Below are 17,457 nucleotides of genomic sequence, written 5' to 3' on the forward strand. Positions count from 1 at the left end.
TTTGGGTCGGGTGCAGTTTGTATATTATGGCTCAGGGTCAGGTCGGGTGCAGTTTGTATATTATGGCTCGGGGTCAGGTCGGGTCAGGTGCAGTTTGTATATTATGGCTCGGGGTCAGGTGCAGTTTGTATATTATGGTTCTGGTTAGTGTTAGTGTCAGTGAGTGGATTATGGCATTTTTAATTTTAAGTGAGTATTTTTTTCTTGTGCTGTGTGCAAATGCTTCCTAAAACTCACTTCCTGTGTCACGATTTTTGAAATGGCCTCTCTTCATATCATCTCATAAACCCGCTTATTCGTTTTGTGCAGCCTGCCAAATGCTGTGTGGCCTGTTTTTACAAAGTAACCACAGGATAGAATTAATTTCCAATGCAACTAACAACCAATAATGAACTGACATTTTGTGCAGCCTGTCAACAAATGCTGCGTGGGCGGTCTTAACAGGATACAGTTCAGTTGCAAAACACTAACGTCACCAAATTCTAACATAGTCAGTCTTATACAAATGCACACCAAAAAAAAAAAAAAAAAAAAACACCAAGTGCCATGCCTAATTGATAGCTCTCATCAGTCGACAATTCTTTTTTGACAAGTCAAGTCGACTTTTTTTTAGATAATGACACAAACTGTTTCATTCCAGCTAATGATACAAAATACAGTTAATGATACAAAACTATATGCATTCATTTTAAATGTAAAGAACGACTAAATGTACAGTATTAAAACACGACTCTTTAATTCAGTTAGTTTTCTTTTTTCTCTCGCACTCGTAATGAAACTCGCTTTATATCATGACCCATTTTATATCATAATTCATCAGTAATTAGGCTGATGGAGTAAAAAAAAAATCTATCCACAGGAGAATGTGTAGCAGTGGAGTGTTCCCTTGCTGGAAAGAGTACGTCTAAATCCACTGTTTCGAAAAATTACAACATTGTAGTATTTAGTGATAACAAAAGACTTTGTACAATGCAAATCTTGCAAAATATTACTGAAATATGACAACAAAAAGACAGGAAATTCATCTCTGCAGCGGCACACTGAAAGGGGATGTGTTCATCCTGTAGCTGTTTTAAAAGCCATACCTGTGGTGAAACATTTGTTGTTGAATGTTAATTTAGCGGTTTGCTATGATATAGGCTTGTCTAAAATGATTATGCAAATGTACAAGCTCTATGTGGCTATTTATGGTAACAGTTTTGAAGAAGCCTGATGTTTCTTTTAAATCATGCCATGCTGGATTACTAGGAAAGGAAGTAAATGAGATATGATTAATCAAGAGTGATTTTTCTCTTTATTTATTTATGTTTTAACTGGAAACCAGGAATTACCTACACTGAAGTACTTAGTTTCATTTGCATCAATATTTATTGTTTAAGAACCTTGTCCGAACAAAGAAAATGCCGACACTGACCTGTTCCATCATACTTTGTTTAGTTTAAGTATAAAATACAAAATTTGGTCCTGGGTGTTTCCTCGCATGATTATCAACCCAACCTCTAACAGCAATTGGCCCACCAAATGTTCAAACAGCCAAGCTAAAACAAACAGTCCTCAGGAAAAAAAAAAAAAGGAAAAAAAAAATGGCTATCCTGTTTGGGGGTCGGGTTCGGATCGGGTTTTAAATGTAGTCCCGAGCAGACCTCTATCCTGAAGGGGTGGGGACAATTTTACAATGTAGGTGAAATGATCACGAAAGTGTAAGACTGTCAGAAACCAAGGCCTGCAAACAGAGATTTCTTTAACCCTCTTATTAAGTTTTGGGTCTATTTGATCCAACTCTAGTTTCCAATTAGCTTGGAAGCTATTTTTCTTTTCATTCTCTATATAATATTTTATGACTTTTCCTAAGTTGGGGTCATGAACTTATATACAGGAAACAGAACAGGTCAGTTATACAAATAAGATTTTTTGGGTCACTGTGACCCATGGCATTTATCTATGTAGATTTGTGTGCAGGAATAAAACAAACTCATTCAATTTGTTATTTTATTATTATTATATTTGTATTATTATCTCTGGAAATGACTGCACCTGTCTGGAGATATTTATAAACAAAAAAACAATAAATATCTACAAGGCAGAGCCTAATTTTCACTTGTCAGTATTGCAACAGCATCTCACTGGTAAAGACACTCCAAAATGAGGAGCTCCCAGGTTGGCAGTCAAAGAAGTTTTATCACAGCTCCTGGACTAAGAGAGCATAAAAGAGTAAAACCTTTGCAAATAAAACTGTTAATCAATTTAAGGCTGTTTTAAATTAGTTTGAAATTGCATCGGGTCAATATGACCCAAAACATAACAAATGTACCTAATTTCTGAACATAACGGGAGAGTTAACCTTGTACAGTTCCAGATATCATGCTTTAAAATGTTTGCTAAATCATAGATGTCTTTCAAACTACCCACCTGGAGCCTATGTAGTGTAGTCTTTAAACCTGTGTATTAGTGGAGTGGAGAGATTGGCACTATCTCTGTATCTGTCTGTGTTCCTGACGCTTGTATCCGGTGTGCTGACGCAGCAGCACTGCTCCCCTAGCTAATGCATTTATTAATTGAATTGTGAGGTTGGGAGGCTTGCAATCTCAGATTGACTCGTTTTACAGCCACCAGCCTATTACTGTCGTCTTCTTTGCAGAGCTGCTCAAGGGCATGTCCTGAGACTCCATTTTGCTTGTTGAATTTTAAAATAGATGACTGGAAACAGTTCAAGCTTCTGTTATCTTTCCCTAGCAAAGCATGCGGCTCCTTTATAACCCTAACAGAGCCCTACAGAGTTCACAAGCTCCAGGGTGAGATTGCTTTGTTTGACTGTCACCAGGGCTACTCTTGTTTCACAATTCAGATGTAAAAAAGTGTTTTGAAAACGAAAGAATGGGATGAAATTGATTTCTTTTGGTGGCAATTATTTATAAAAAGGTATAGTGGTGTCATCTGACTGGAACATGTACAAGTTGCTGGAATAACTCCAAAGGCAATGGTTACTTTGACAAGTCAAGCCATAATTTATTGGGCTGTGTTTTGCAGCGGGCGCAGTGCGCTAACACAGATGTAACGTCTGCTTGTCATCACTTTGATTAATGAGCTAATGATCTGGTGAAGGCAGAACTTCAAGGGAAATACTTTATTAGCACAGAAAAGTGATTCTGCACTGCATATCTCAACGCATATATTCTACACATGTTCTTACCAGCTATGATGATGGGCAGTAGATGCTGTAATCTACTTTGCTGTAACTATAATTTAGTAGATCAGGACTAACTCCATCAACACATACATGTGATAATTCCTATTGTATTGCTGATTATGTGATGTACAGAATGAATAACTGCCACAAACCCACTTGCTTTGAGGGTCCATCATCTGGCCTTCTGGACGAGGCAGCAGACCTCCCATAACAAATAGCACCGAGGGGGGAGCTGCGAGGGTGAGGCTGGGGGAGGCAGAGGGGCAAATAGCACAAGGGGGGAGCTGCGAGGGTGGAGCTGGGGGAGGCGGAGGGGTAAATAGCACCGAGGGGGGAGCTGCGAGGGTGGAGCTGGGGGAGGCGGAGGGGTAAATAGCACCGAGGGGGGAGCTGCGAGGGTGGAGCTGGGGGAGGCGGAGGGGTAAATAGCACAGAGGGGGGAGCTGCGAGGGTGGAGCTGGGGGAGGCGGAGGGGTAAATAGCACAGAGGGGGGAGCTGCGAGGGTGGAGCTGGGGGAGGCGGAGGGGTAAATAGCACCGAGGGGGGAGCTGCGAGGGTGGAGCTGGGGGAGGCGGAGGGGTAAATAGCACAGAGGGGGGAGCTGCGAGGGTGGAGCTGGAGGAGGTGGAGCCTGGGGAGGTGGATCCCGGGGAGGCAGAGCTGGGGGAGGTGGAGGGGTACGAATGAATCAAACACTACAAAGGGGTAGGTACCAGAGCTGGATGATGTCATGTGTGTAGTGGGTAGTCCTTCCTCCCAAACCTTAGTTTATAAACTTCTTAAAGGAATCTGCATTTGCAGAAGGAAAGAGCCGGACGCAGTGATGTACAATGAGATCAGGGGTCTCAAACCCTGGTGCTGCAGAGCCCCAAATCCTCAGGTTTTATAGGTGTCTGTGCCATCACTGGCTAAAGATCTGGCACACGTGTTAATCTTGACTAATTAAGCTAATAATTGGTGCAATTAAGTAACTGAGTTCAGTCGAAACAAAAACCGGACGACATGTAGCTCTCTAGGACCAGAGTTGGAGACCCCTGAATTAGATCATTCCTTTTTATAATTAAAAACAAACCTTCATAATTTGTATGATTTAAAACAGATTTTTGAAAATGTGACTTGATATTACCAGTGTATAGAACACTGCAGGGTTATTGCATAGGGGTGGCGTTCGTGTTTATTTATTTATTTATTTATTTATTTAGAATTCTGCAGTGAAATTATTCCCAACGATGTTCAATTAATATATATATATATATTGTTTTTGCAAATGACATGGCAAGACTCAGTCAAGGTAGCAGTGTTAAGCAAGTTTCTATTTGTGTTGCAATAATTCAATTTAAAGTGATTGATTGTTCAAGCTCGGCACTGCCTGTGGAGTTACTGCTCATGAGCATTTATTTATGTAAACCCTCCAGGTTATTATCTCTATAGAGTGAAATTCCAAGCAAAGGGATTGAGCTCACCCAGTTATGATGAGCATTGCATTGCTAACTACTCTGTACTCTGCTGTTGAGTCACAGTCGTCAGCGTTTTCGTCCTACTGAGAGCTCTAATATACATGTACAGCCGTGACGGGAGGAGGCTACTCACATACTTGTTTGTAAAGTATAAGATACAGATTGGATTGTTCTGGGAAGTGGTTTCTTGTAAACGCTTTACTTTTAAATGTGCAGTGCGGCTGCTTTCCTCTAAAACATTTAAGGGGGTTTCAGTGTCTGATATCATTGGACGGCATGCTCTCCATTCACTGCTTGGGCGCATGCTAGCACTAAATCACAGTTTGCTTTGTAAGCACAGTGCTGGACTAACGCAGTCTGTCAGAAACACTGAGCTTCACAGCATCGAAAGCTAAAGCAGAAATCATACAGAATGGCAATGCTTCCCAAGGCTTTCAGTTCCCACTCCTAGGAGGACAGGACGCTCATTCTGAAAGCAGAGCTGCTCCCCTAATCGATCTCTCCATGACCCCCCCCCCCCCCCCCCCCCCCCCCCCCCCCCCCCCCCCCAGCTCTGTCTGATTGCTCTAATAACTGTCAGCCAGGATTCTCATACACACACACACAAGAGTCTAAACATACCCAATATACCCTCAACAGACGAGCACCGTGGTTACGAGGGACCGGCTCTTTATAGTGACTTCTCCAGTCCGCTGGCAGTCACTGTTGTTAGATACTGGTTTGGGGATTGCTCCGGTGCTTGTGAAAATTGTGATGCTTTCTTAGTGTGATTCGTCAGAAAATGGCCTAACTGCACTGCAGAATTATTATCTAAAGAGTAAGTAGCTTCAAATGTCATTTTTATTGCCTTTGTATGTTTTATTACTAATGGGATTTGCAATCATTCTTAGTGGTTCTGGGTTTTGTTGCTCCCATATTGAAATGCTGGAACCTGGCCTTTGTGAGCTGCTTTGTGAGCTGCTTTGAGCTGCTTTCAGTTTTTCCAGAAGAATCCAAAGTGTCTGAACAGACTTCCTCATTCCATTTATGACATAAGATGAGAACATGAGAAAGTTTACAAACGAGAGGAGGATTTGCCCATCTTGCTCGTTTGGTTGTTGGTAGCTTATTGATCCCAGAATCTCATCAAGCAGCTTCTTGAAGGATCCCCAGGGTGTCACCTTCAACAATCAAACAATCAATCTTTATTTTATATAGCGCCTTTCATAGTGGACCACAAAGTGCTTTACAAGGTGCAGTATTATTGGGGAGTTGGTTCCAGGCTCCCACAATTCTCTGTGTAAAAAGTGCCTCCTAGTTTCTGTTCTGAATGCCCCTTTATCTAATCTCCATTTGTGACCCTTGGTCCTTGTTTCTTTTTTCAGGTTGAAAAACTCCCCTGGGTCTACATTGTCAATACCTTTTAGAATTTTGAATGCTTGAATCAAGACTGAATAGATTCAATTCTTTTACCCTGTCTGCATATGACATGCCTTTTAAACCAGAAATAATTCTGGTTGCTCTTCTTTGCACTCTTTTTACAGCAGCAATATCATTTTTGTAGCAAGGTGACCAGAACTGAACACAGTATTCTAGATGAGGTCTTACTGATGTTTTGTAAAGTTTTAACATTACTTCCCCTGATTAAATTCAACATACTTCACTGTATATCCGATCATTTTGTTGGCCTTTTTTTATAGCTTCCCCACTTTGTTTAGATGAAGACATTTCTGAGTCAACATAAACTCCTAGATCTTTTTCATAGATTCCTTCTTCAATTTCAATATCTCCCATATGATATTTATAATGCACATTTTTATTGCCTGCGTGCAGTACCTTACACTTTTCTCTATTAAATGTAATTTGCCATGTGCCTGCCCAGTTCTGATTGCTGACTAGATTAGTTTTGAATGACCTTTGCTGCTGCAAAGGTGTTTGCCACTTCTACTATTTTTGTGTCGTCTGCAGATTTAACAAGTTTACTTACTATACCAGAATCTAAGTCATAAATGTAGATTAGGAAGATCAGAGGACCTAATACTGATCCCTGAGGTACGTCACTGGTTACCTCACTCCATTTTGGGGTTTCTTCTCTAATCAATACTTTCTGTTTTTCACATGTTAACTACTCCCTAATCCATGTGCATGCATTTCCTTAAATCCCTACTGCGTTCAGATTGTCGATGTTGCATCCTCAAAAAATCAAGCAGGTTAGTTAGACACGATCTCCCTTTCCTAAAACCATGCTGACTGTCTCCCAGGACACTGTTACCATACAGGTAATTTTCCATTTTGGATCTTATTATAGTTTAATTAAATTTACATATAGTACAAGTCAGGCTTGCTCTGTAGTTGCCTGGTTCAGTTTTGTCTCCCTTTTTGTGGATCGGTATTACGTTTGCAGTTCTCCAGTCTGTCGGTACAACTCAAGAGACTGTTGCATATTCTTGGTTAGCGGTAAATAACTTCTTTCATTTCTTTTAGTACTATCGGGAGGATCTTATCTGGTCCAGGAGATTTGTTTATTTTAAGGGTTCCTAGTCCCTTTTCCCACTTTTGCCTCTGTTATGCTAAAGTTATTTAAAACTTGATAGGAACAGGTCGGCATGTGGGGCACGTATCCTTCTTTTTCTTGTGAAAAGTTATCATTTAATACATCTCTTCATCTATGATGTTGCCAGTTGTATCTCTTAGACATTTTACTTCCTCTTTGAATGCTCTTTTGCTGTTATAATATTGAAAAAACTTTTTTGAATTGGTTTTAGCCCCCTTAGCAATGTTCATGTCTATCTCTTTCTTGGCCTTTTTGACTTGCAGTTTCAAATATCTTTCTGTGTACTTTGTTCTTTAAAATTGGCCATCCTTTCTCTGTGGATGTTTTCTCTACTTCTGTTAGCCTCTGCTTCATTCCTTCATGTTTGCTTTTTTTAAATTGTAGACCTTAGCTTAAGTCATTACTTCTTGGGTTTTGAAAAGCACTTGAAATGAGATCGTGTTGTGATCTGGGTTTGCAAAAGGTTTCTGACCTCTGTTTTAGTTATTCTGTCATTGACAAATTGCGTTAGGAAGCAGTCATTTGTCATTTCTACCATTTCAATTTCGGCTGGTGTGCTCCCCACTGAGTTTTCCCATTTTATATGGGGAAGTTGAAATTATATTGCAAAGGTCTACCGGAAGCCATAATAGTAGTACAGTATTTTGGAATATCACATTTTTCATTTTTTATCAGCTTTTCTTTAAGTATATGGAAAACATACAGCAGTATGTATTTCAATATGTTAACATAACATTACTGAGCAGGTTTCATTCGACTTTATGAAGCAAAATGAGTTCATTCTATAATTTTGGCCAGTGCTGTAGAAACTCCTGTTCAAGCTTTTTGGTCTTCAATTACAGTAAAATCATGCATTGTAATTACAGGGCGATTAAAAGTGATAATTATAGGTCAGCTGATTATCGTTTATCAGAAATGTTCAGAGGTAATATGTTGCTAGTTTGTTTACAACGTATTCTTCCCAAGGTTACCTGGACCTTCATAAACCCAGGTTCAAGCAGAACGTGTGGTCCATCAAGCAGCAATGAGCCTGAATCACTGGCTTTCAGTGTGTCTGTTATTGGGGGTAGCAGCTGCAAATAGGATTGCAGAGGGACCAGACTGGGAATTAAGAGTTTGATTTCAGGAGAAAATAGTAGCAGTCAGTAACTCAGTTACCTTACTCATCTGAACCCTAAGCTCAATAATGATCCAGTAGCAGTCAGTAACTCAGTCCTTACTCGTCTGAACCCTAAGCTCAATAACGATGCAGTAGCAGTCAGTAACTCAGTCCTTACTCGTCTGAACCCTAAGCTTAATAATGATCCAGTAGCAGTCAGTAACTCAGTCCTTACTCGCCTGAACCCTAAGCTTAATAATGATGCAGTAGCAGTCAGTAACTCAGTTACCTTACTCTTCTGAACCCTAACCTCAGTAATGATGCAGCAGAATGACCCTGGGAAGCACTGAAGGAGTCCCCACAATAGCAAGTCACTGAAAGCAGTGTTGATTCCAGATTTTTAAACATGAAAAATCCTTGTTTCTCTGTTTAAGCTCAGAATACAAGCCCTGTGGAGAGAATGTCAGTGCATTGGTTTTAATTTCATTACCCAGCGCTTAGAGCTCTGCTAATGTGGCAGACATTCGGCTTTGACCTTTGTATTTCTTTTTTGTATGAAAACACCTTTGTTGATGAAGAGAGATATTTCCACTGCACAGAGAATTATCCGAGAAAAAGGTATCTTGTAAATTATTCACAAAGTCCAGAGCTGTTTTCGTCTCTCTAGCTTCAGCAACGGTTTCTTGTTTTTAGAAAGAGCCTGTACTGCAGCAAAACTGAAGGTAATTAACAAAGCTGTCACCCACTGAGTCTGAAACGCAATTCAATCCTGTTCACTAAATGCCCTTTGTTACAGAGGCAGTGGTATGACTGCTGGAAATGTACTGTATCTCAAAACTCTGCTAAATCCAGGCCACACCCCTGTAGTCTGTGGCCCAAGTCAAGATTCAAACTTTCTTTTGCTCCCGAGGGGAATCCAATCCAAACAATTGCTAGTATCCTGAAATAAACAACACGTATACATGTAGATACCTCAATGACACTTTGATTTCTGTTACACATGCGTCCTGGACAGGATACTGCATGAGAGCTCCTGACTCTGAGTCGCTCACACCCATCCTCATGTGCAGTGTATGTAGACGAGGGATACTGCAAAGCAGCGCAATTTGGAACAACTTGATTTCAAAATGAGAGTTTTTCAATGCTAGTACTTTCTACAGGTGTTGTATATTAGCAGTTATTTTGCCAATACAATGCCTGCCACTTTAACCTTGTCCCAGATGTTTTGATGCACTGAACAGTACAGTATATGTTTTGTTGTATTTTTACAAAAAAATTACATAGTTTCTCCCAGTTTTCAATACATCAACCCAAAACAAAAAGAAAGCAGAAAACAAATATTACCGTTGTTTTAAGTGGATAGTATTTATTATATTTGAAAAGCTTGGCCTATAATCCTGACCTCATTGAAAGGACTTTCTTTTAGTTTTCAATTGTATCTATTATTCAGTGAAGAGAATGGCAGCCCAAATCCACTTGTTGGATAATGGAGGATACTTTAAGCTCACTTTACACCACTGCAGCAGAACCACAGTGACCCCAGAGCAGAGCTCATTGAGGAGAGCAAAACCACAGTGACCCCAGAGCAGAGCTCATTGAGGACAGCAAAACCACAGTGACCCCAGAACAGAGCTCATTGAGGAGAGCAAAACCACAGTGACCCCAGAGCAGAGCTCATTGAGGAGAGCAAAACCACAGTGACCCCAGAGCAGAGCTCATTGAGGAGAGCAAAACCACAGTGACCCCAGAGCAGAGCTCATTGAGGAGAGCAAAACCACAGTGACCCTAGAACAGAGCTCATTGAGGAGAGCAAAACCAGTGACCCCCAGAGCAGAGCTCATTGAGGAGAGCAAAACCACAGTGACCCCAGAGCAGAGCTCATTGAGGAGAGCAAAACCACAGTGACCCCAGAGCAGAGCTCATTGAGGAGAGCAAAACCACAGTGACCCCAGAGCAGAGCTCATTGAGGAGAGCAAAACCACAGTGACCCCAGAGCAGAGCTCATTGAGGAGAGCAAAACCACAGTGACCCCAGAGCAGAGCTCATTGAGGAGAGCAAAACCACAGTGACCCCAGAGCAGAGCTCATTGAGGAGAGCAAAACCACAGTGACCCCAGAGCAGAGCTCATTGAGGAGAGCAAAACCACAGTGACCCCAGAGCAGAGCTCATTGAGGAGAGCAAAACCACAGTGACCCCAGAGCAGAGCTCATTGAGGAGAGCAAAACCACAGTGACCCCAGAGCAGAGTTCATTGAGGAGGTGTTGGAGACTGTTTCTCTCTGACTTTAACAGCAAGATCTGCATGTTCACTTGCAAGCACAGAAACACTACATATTGAAGACATAGTACATATCTAACAATAGTACATTGTAAAGAGGGCAGTGTATCTTAGTGGGAATTGTCTTAACACCAAAGAAACACCACAATATTTAAGTAATTAAAAAATTTAAATAAGAACCACTTAGAATAATTGCATACCTCAGAAAATGGATAAGGGGATAAGAAAAACAAACTATGATTGTTTAGAAACTTGGGTCTAACCTTGCATTCACATCAGTTCTTTTTGTTTGGCTTCTCAGTCATGCTCTGCAAAGCCAAACAGGGAGATGGCCATCTTTAGAGCCTGGAGGAAGAGGGTCTCGGCCATGGATTCCCTATGATTTCCTCCTACCACCCAGTAGGGGGTTTTCCTTAAGTGAGTGCTGAGCAGTTTGTATTTAGTTTCTGCAGTGTGCGTGGCAGGCAGGAAAGGCCGGGTTCACCCTCTGTGCATTCCATGCTCTAGGGTGGCAGGCCCGTGTTTCAGCTGCTTCGTTTTCATTCATCCATTTCCTATTTTTGGGGGGTAGGTGATGTTGCGCCCCTGCAGTTGTTGCGTTAACCATTCATCATCTTTTTTCCAGTCATGGTTTGGCAACCTTGTCTTTTGAGGGGCTGTGGCCTGATGAGTCACTTTCTATCCCCGGTACTAGAGTACATGACGTCATCGTGTTTTCGTAGTCGGCCAGCATTGCGGATAGCTGTCAGCACCACAAACAAGATCTCCAGCCAAATTCATTATCATCGTTAAACCGTCTGTTCAATTCAAATTGAAATCATCCACATTGCGGGTTATCCATACTGAAAAATGGAACAATACAACCGGTATACACTCTGACTTGTGGAACACACAATAGTGTCAGATCACCTTACAGTAATAGGAAATCACTTACAAAGCAATGTATTGCCTTGTCTCTAACAGGGTCATTATATCAGCCAAGTAACCTTCACTCAGGCTGCCCTTCTGGCTGCACACAGATAAGTCACACAGCTCCCTTTCAATTACTGCACTGCGCAGACACAGGATATCCCCTTTCTCTGCCATTGCTTATTGTATTACTTCAGTATTATTTCCTTTTTGCCAGGATGACACAGTAATCTAGCTGGTGAAACAAGTCCATTGTATAGAGATGAGTAGAGTGAGCAATGTGTATGTGCAGGTCTCTCACCCTTCATTTAGGGTAAACAGAGCTGCTTTTGCACTGAGCTGGGAAAACTGACTAGAAATATGTTTCTTTAGGAGCAGCTTGACAATGCTGTAATAAATCAACTGAGCAGAGGCCATGTTTTAGTCTGTGTAATGCCAGGCTACTTTATATAAACAGCTAGCCTCTATTGCCAGCCTCTTCTTTTACTTTTGGTCCATGGAGAAAATTCCTGTTTGAAAGAAGCTTGTTCTATTGTTCTAGGATATTTAGTTCCTGAATTAGTTCCATGCTGGAATTATATTTGGTAGTGCACCTAGATTATAATTTGAGACTGCACCTAGATTATAATTCGAGACTGCACCTAGGTTATAATTTGAGACTGCACCTAGATTATAATTTGAGACTGCACCTAGGTTATAATTTGAGACTGCACCTAGATTATAATTTGAGAACGTTTCAGAATAATAACTTGAGATTGCTCCAGAATTATATTTGAAGTATGCACCTAGATTATAGTTTAAGATTGTTCTGGAATTATAATTTGTATTATAATTCTTAAAATTCATTTTTTACATTACTAATTTTGTTGTATAAAACTATTCATCCATTTTCTCTTGAAGTTGTATAGTATGTGAATCGTGTTGCTATAAGGTAGCATGTTCTCTTGAAGTTGTATATCATGTGAAATGAGCTGTTTCCCACACACACTTCAGTATTCCAAGTTGAGGTTGAATTCAGGGCCTGCTCTCCAGCACAGTCAGATTGTTTTGTTCTGGTTCTGTAACATCACTGTGTGGGTTTCCAGGCTGGAGTAAACACTGTGATGAGGAGGTCTGATCCAGTGGCTCCCTTGTGAGTTTGGACAGGCTGCCCCTCTTCAAACTAGACTGGACTAACATACAGGACAGACTGCACCTCTTCAAAGAAGACTGGACTAACATACAGGACAGACTTCACCTCTTCAAACTAGACTGAACTCTAACATACAGGACAGACTGCACCTCTTCAAACTTGACTGGAATAACATACAGGAAAGGCTGCCCCTCTTCATGCAGAATGCTCAAACTCAGTTTGACTTTCACAGCCTCTGCTTTTCTTGCCCATTCCAGGCTGGTACAGGTCACTGAAAGCATATTAGGGGTCCTTCCAAGTAATTGCCTTGCAATTTGTGAATGTGTTTTGCTTAATTGCCCCATGCGTTTCTATAATTAGAGGAGTGATCATTGCCCCACCCCCCAGAGAAGAGGGATGACTTTGTGATGCTGAGCGATATTGTGCCTGAGATCCATTATCATTTAATGTGCTAATCGCGATCTGTAGTGCTACGCACAGCTCTTACATCAGCTCCAGCTCCCTGCCACATCCACCAGTGAGTCCTGGAGCAGGACCCATACAGTCCAGAACACTGAGCAGCATCTCAGCAACTGCTTTATATTAGTGTAAAGGGGCGTGCTGGTGCTTTCACAGACCCCAGTGAGCACTAATCTTCGAGTTTGTTACCAAGATTAGCTTCCAGTAGCATTTTACTTTTATTATTATTTATTTATTTTTTTTTACATTTAATTTAATGAGATCATCAGTGTTCTCTATATCTGCTCTTACCTGGCTGATCCTGTATTGAGCTTGGGTTGATCTTGTGTTGAGCCTGTATTGAGCTTGTCTGGAGAATCCTAAGTGCCGGCACTGACCAGCCTTCCAATATTCAAACTGCCAGCGCCACCTGCTCTACATTTATAGAGACAGAGAGAGTAGGTGGGGCTGGCAGAGTCATATTGTCACATGATTTGAACAGAGTGAGGAAGGATGTTGAGTGCTGGCACTTTTTCCAGACAAGCTCAGAGCAGGTAAAGTCAGATAACGAGCTCGGAGCAGGTAAGTCAGGTAAAGACAGATTTAAAGAAACAAATGTAATATTGGAACACCAGAACTCAGAACCACTCAGAATGATTATAAACACTGTACAATATTAAGGACCAGGCAATGAAAATGGCTTTTAAAATCTACTTGCTCTTTAAGTAAGGTTGCCCTAAACTACATTAGTCGTGTTCGGGACCCCATTCTAAAACCTCTCTGTTGTCTTTCCTCTCCCTCAGCCCACCAGTGAAGAGGACTTGTGTCCGATCTGCTATGCACACCCCATCTCCGCCATCTTCAAACCCTGCTCCCACAAATCCTGCAAGTAAGTCACTGCACACAGCTATGGGAGGAGCTACCTAAGCCCTGTTACACAGCTGAAAAACCTGATAGAGAAAATCAAACAGAGTCTCTGACGTCTCCTCCTATTAACCTGTTCAGCACCCTGAGCTAATACAGGACCTGTCCCTGTGCCATTAGCAGGGTTTCAAAGAGCTCAGCTAATGAGACGGAATGCCTGGACACTAATGAAATCCATTCAGTGACCTGCAATAACAAGGAAAGCAAGATCACTGTTGCTTTCATATTTCTAACGCAGATGTGAAGAGAAAAGGCTCAGCTCCAGCTTTTATTTAGTTGGTAAGATTATTATTTAGTTTTCATTTTTAATTATTATTTTGTTTTAGTTTTAGTTTCAGTTCAATAAATTCAGAAATATATTTTTTTCAGTTTTAGAAAAATCAGTTTCAGTATCTTCATTTTAAGAGACTTTTTAGGTTGATGCCGAGTTGCTGCATACAAAAAAACTTAATCACTTAAAATTCCAGATTTCTTTTTTGACAGTGCAAACTTATTCATCCTCATTGTAACAAGTAGGGTGATCAAATATGGACAAATATTTAAGGTGAATCCTGTTCCAGTGCTAAGAACAGCAGCGGCCTCTCCTCTCACACACTCCACACAATGGTACTGTTTTTCCACGTTGCCAACTGACATTATGCAATATTAAAATACGGCTTACACAAGTCACAACGTAATCACCTACTCACTGCACTGTGCTACGCGAACCTGTCTTGCTCTGCGATCTCCATTCATAATTTGAAAATACTGTATCCCAGTTCTTCAGTTTCTATTCTGATTAGGTGGCGCTGACTGTAATAATATAAGAAAACATAAATCCAACTTGCCTTACAATGCATATCTAATTGCACCGTGCTAAAGTTTGGATGCTCATCAATTAATGCATATTACGCCATATAAATAGATAATAAAAAAGTCATAGTCTGTATACTCTCCAGAAATGGTGTAGTCAAGCCGGAACATGTCGGACCGGCATTAGGATTCAGATTCCCTGCGTGCCACTAATGATGATACACAAATCAGATTCTCCGTCTCCAATAACCGGCATTGTAAATGTTTGCAGAGTCAAATTACACACATCTCCTGATTCCTGCGCAATTGTACGATTCAGTCAGTTGTCCTTGTGATGCAATGAAGAGAACATTAGGAACTTCTATTATAAACTACAGAACTAAAGTTTAACAAAGCTAACAATGTTGTAATAAAAAAGCTGATGAAGAAGTAGCAAAATTGGGTTTTTTAAAGCAGCCAAAAAGCGCACTTACATTTAAGATTAATATATATTGCAAAAGCATAAATAAGTGCTACACATTTATTTAAAAAAAAAAAAAAAAGTAATGTTGCAAACTATTTATTTATTTATCTGCTTTGCTTGTTTTTTTCTCACAATTTATAGTACCAGAACCACTGCTTTTTAAAAAAAAAAATTCTCTGATAAGATCAAATGCGGTAGGTTCTGGAAAAAACGTGTATTCAGAATGTCATGTAAAATTAAACTGTCCAGAACTGTCAGCAGATACATTCTTTAAAATCAATTGAAAAATAATAGTAATTGTACAGTTGTGAAATTGGTGACGAATACAAAATAACAGCGTTTGTGTGATTCGTAATTTTATTGGATGGAGAGCTCCAGAAAAAAGACAGGGGGAGGATGTGATATACTATACAGTGCATTGTGGGGATTGAAGTTCTGCCCTGGTGATGACCTCATAATCGAAAGCAATAGAAAAAGAACAAGCACGATAAAAATAACCAAACCATCAAAGAGTATTTACCTGCAAGATTCTTTCAAAGCAAGACAAATATGGCTGAAAAACTGCCAGTCTGCCAGCACTGACTACGGGAGTAGACTAGAAAACTCACATGCAAGACGCATGCATTACCTATTAAATGTTACCTCAACCTCAATGAACAAATACATTTTTGTATCATTTTTGTTTAAGAAATCTATATTTTGTTGGTGTTCCGGTACTTTTGGATTTAGCACTACACCACTGCTCACCGGGTACTCAAAATGCTCCCAAGTCGAGCATTCTCTCTGTCTGCCGCTTGTTGATTTTGCAGACATTTTTAACTGCACATAACCGGGTACTTGCGCGTGAAATCATACCACGACACGGTATCACTATGAAGGAGGGACCCAGAGCTGTGCGTTTAGTCATGTGTTCGATCGAGGCTCATATTGATAGCAGTACTACACAAGGAAGCCACAGAGCAAGAAGCCATTGCAGCTTGGCTGTGCTATTGTATACAACATGTTCGTGAAACGATATTAATACCACTCAGAATGTTAGTTTTTCATGTTTATTTTTTCATTTCAGTTTCATTCTAGTTTTTAAACATTTTCCAGTTTCTATTACTAGATACATGTCCCTCTTAGGCTTTGTGAAAATGCAAGACAGAATCATTGTAAAAACTAGGAATGTAATGGCTTATTGACAAAAGCAGGGCGCATATGTATCACAATATAAGTTATGGTCCCATGGGCTACTTGTGTGATGCATAATAAGGTCTATGAAGGACTCTTTTGTTAACACACATATTCTTCATTCAAGAAGCACTTGGTGAACTACAGTGAGCTATGATGTGCTTTTAGTTTTATATCACAATACAAGTGATACACACCGGTATGCCATGAATCTTTCACACCCCTATCACAATCCAAGTGACACACTCCACTATCACAATACAAGCGATACACATCACTATGCCATGAATCTGTCACACCCCTATCACAATACAAGCGGTATGCACCACTATCACAATACAAGTGATACACACCCCTATCACAATACAAGCGATATGCACCACTATCACAATACAAGCGATACACACCGCTATCACAATACAAGCGATGCACACCACTATGCCATGAATATGTCACGACAACTATCACCATACAAGTGATACGCACCACTATCACAATACAAGTGATACACTCCTGTATTGTATTGCTCACATGTATGCAGAGGATATTGTTCTAACTGTATTGCTCACGTGTCGAGTTCTGGTGCCCTTGTTTCACAGAGCCTGTATCAACCAGCACCTGATGAACAACAAGGAGTGTTTCTTCTGCAAAGCCACCATCACTGGAGTGGACGACTACAGCAAGCCCCCATCCTCCTAGCACCAGCCAGCCAGCCCTCGAGAGGCAGGGCCACCAACACATCCGCACACACTGACGCATGGCTTCAGAAACCGAGTCAACGTTGTTCAAAATCAAATCTAATAAAATGAGGCTGGATAATGAAAAAGTGTCAATGGAAAGGTTGAAATATTTACTATGTGACTTATGCCCTTATATATAAATATATATGAATGAATCTGATGGTTGTCACCGATAGTACGGGCCTCTTATACATTATAAATCAGGGAAAGGTCTTTCTACAGTAAAATTGTGTACAACAATTTACTATCATTTACTATGGGCAAACTGTGAATTATCAGATGGTGAGCTATCAAGGGAGCACTGCATGTTATTGTTTAAAGACACGCTTACT

General features: G+C 40.6%; 1 protein-coding gene across 2 annotated transcripts in view; it reads left to right on the top strand.

Annotated features, from left to right (window-relative positions):
• The window catches only part of LOC121297967 (E3 ubiquitin-protein ligase RNF123), a 159,067-nt gene extending 141,856 nt beyond the window's left edge, over window positions 1-17,211 (top strand). For both annotated transcript variants that reach the window (XM_041224620.1, XM_041224621.1), the window contains exons 38-39: window positions 13,837-13,922; window positions 16,985-17,211. In XM_041224620.1, the coding sequence (XP_041080554.1) occupies window positions 13,837-13,922; window positions 16,985-17,084 (186 nt within the window). In that variant the 3' untranslated portion in view covers window positions 17,085-17,211. The remainder of the gene's footprint in view (window positions 1-13,836; window positions 13,923-16,984) is intronic.
• Window positions 17,212-17,457: the final 246 nt, after the last annotated feature.

The sequence above is a fragment of the Polyodon spathula genome, chromosome 23, assembly GCF_017654505.1.
Source record: "Polyodon spathula isolate WHYD16114869_AA chromosome 23, ASM1765450v1, whole genome shotgun sequence".
NCBI lineage: Eukaryota > Metazoa > Chordata > Actinopteri > Acipenseriformes > Polyodontidae > Polyodon > Polyodon spathula.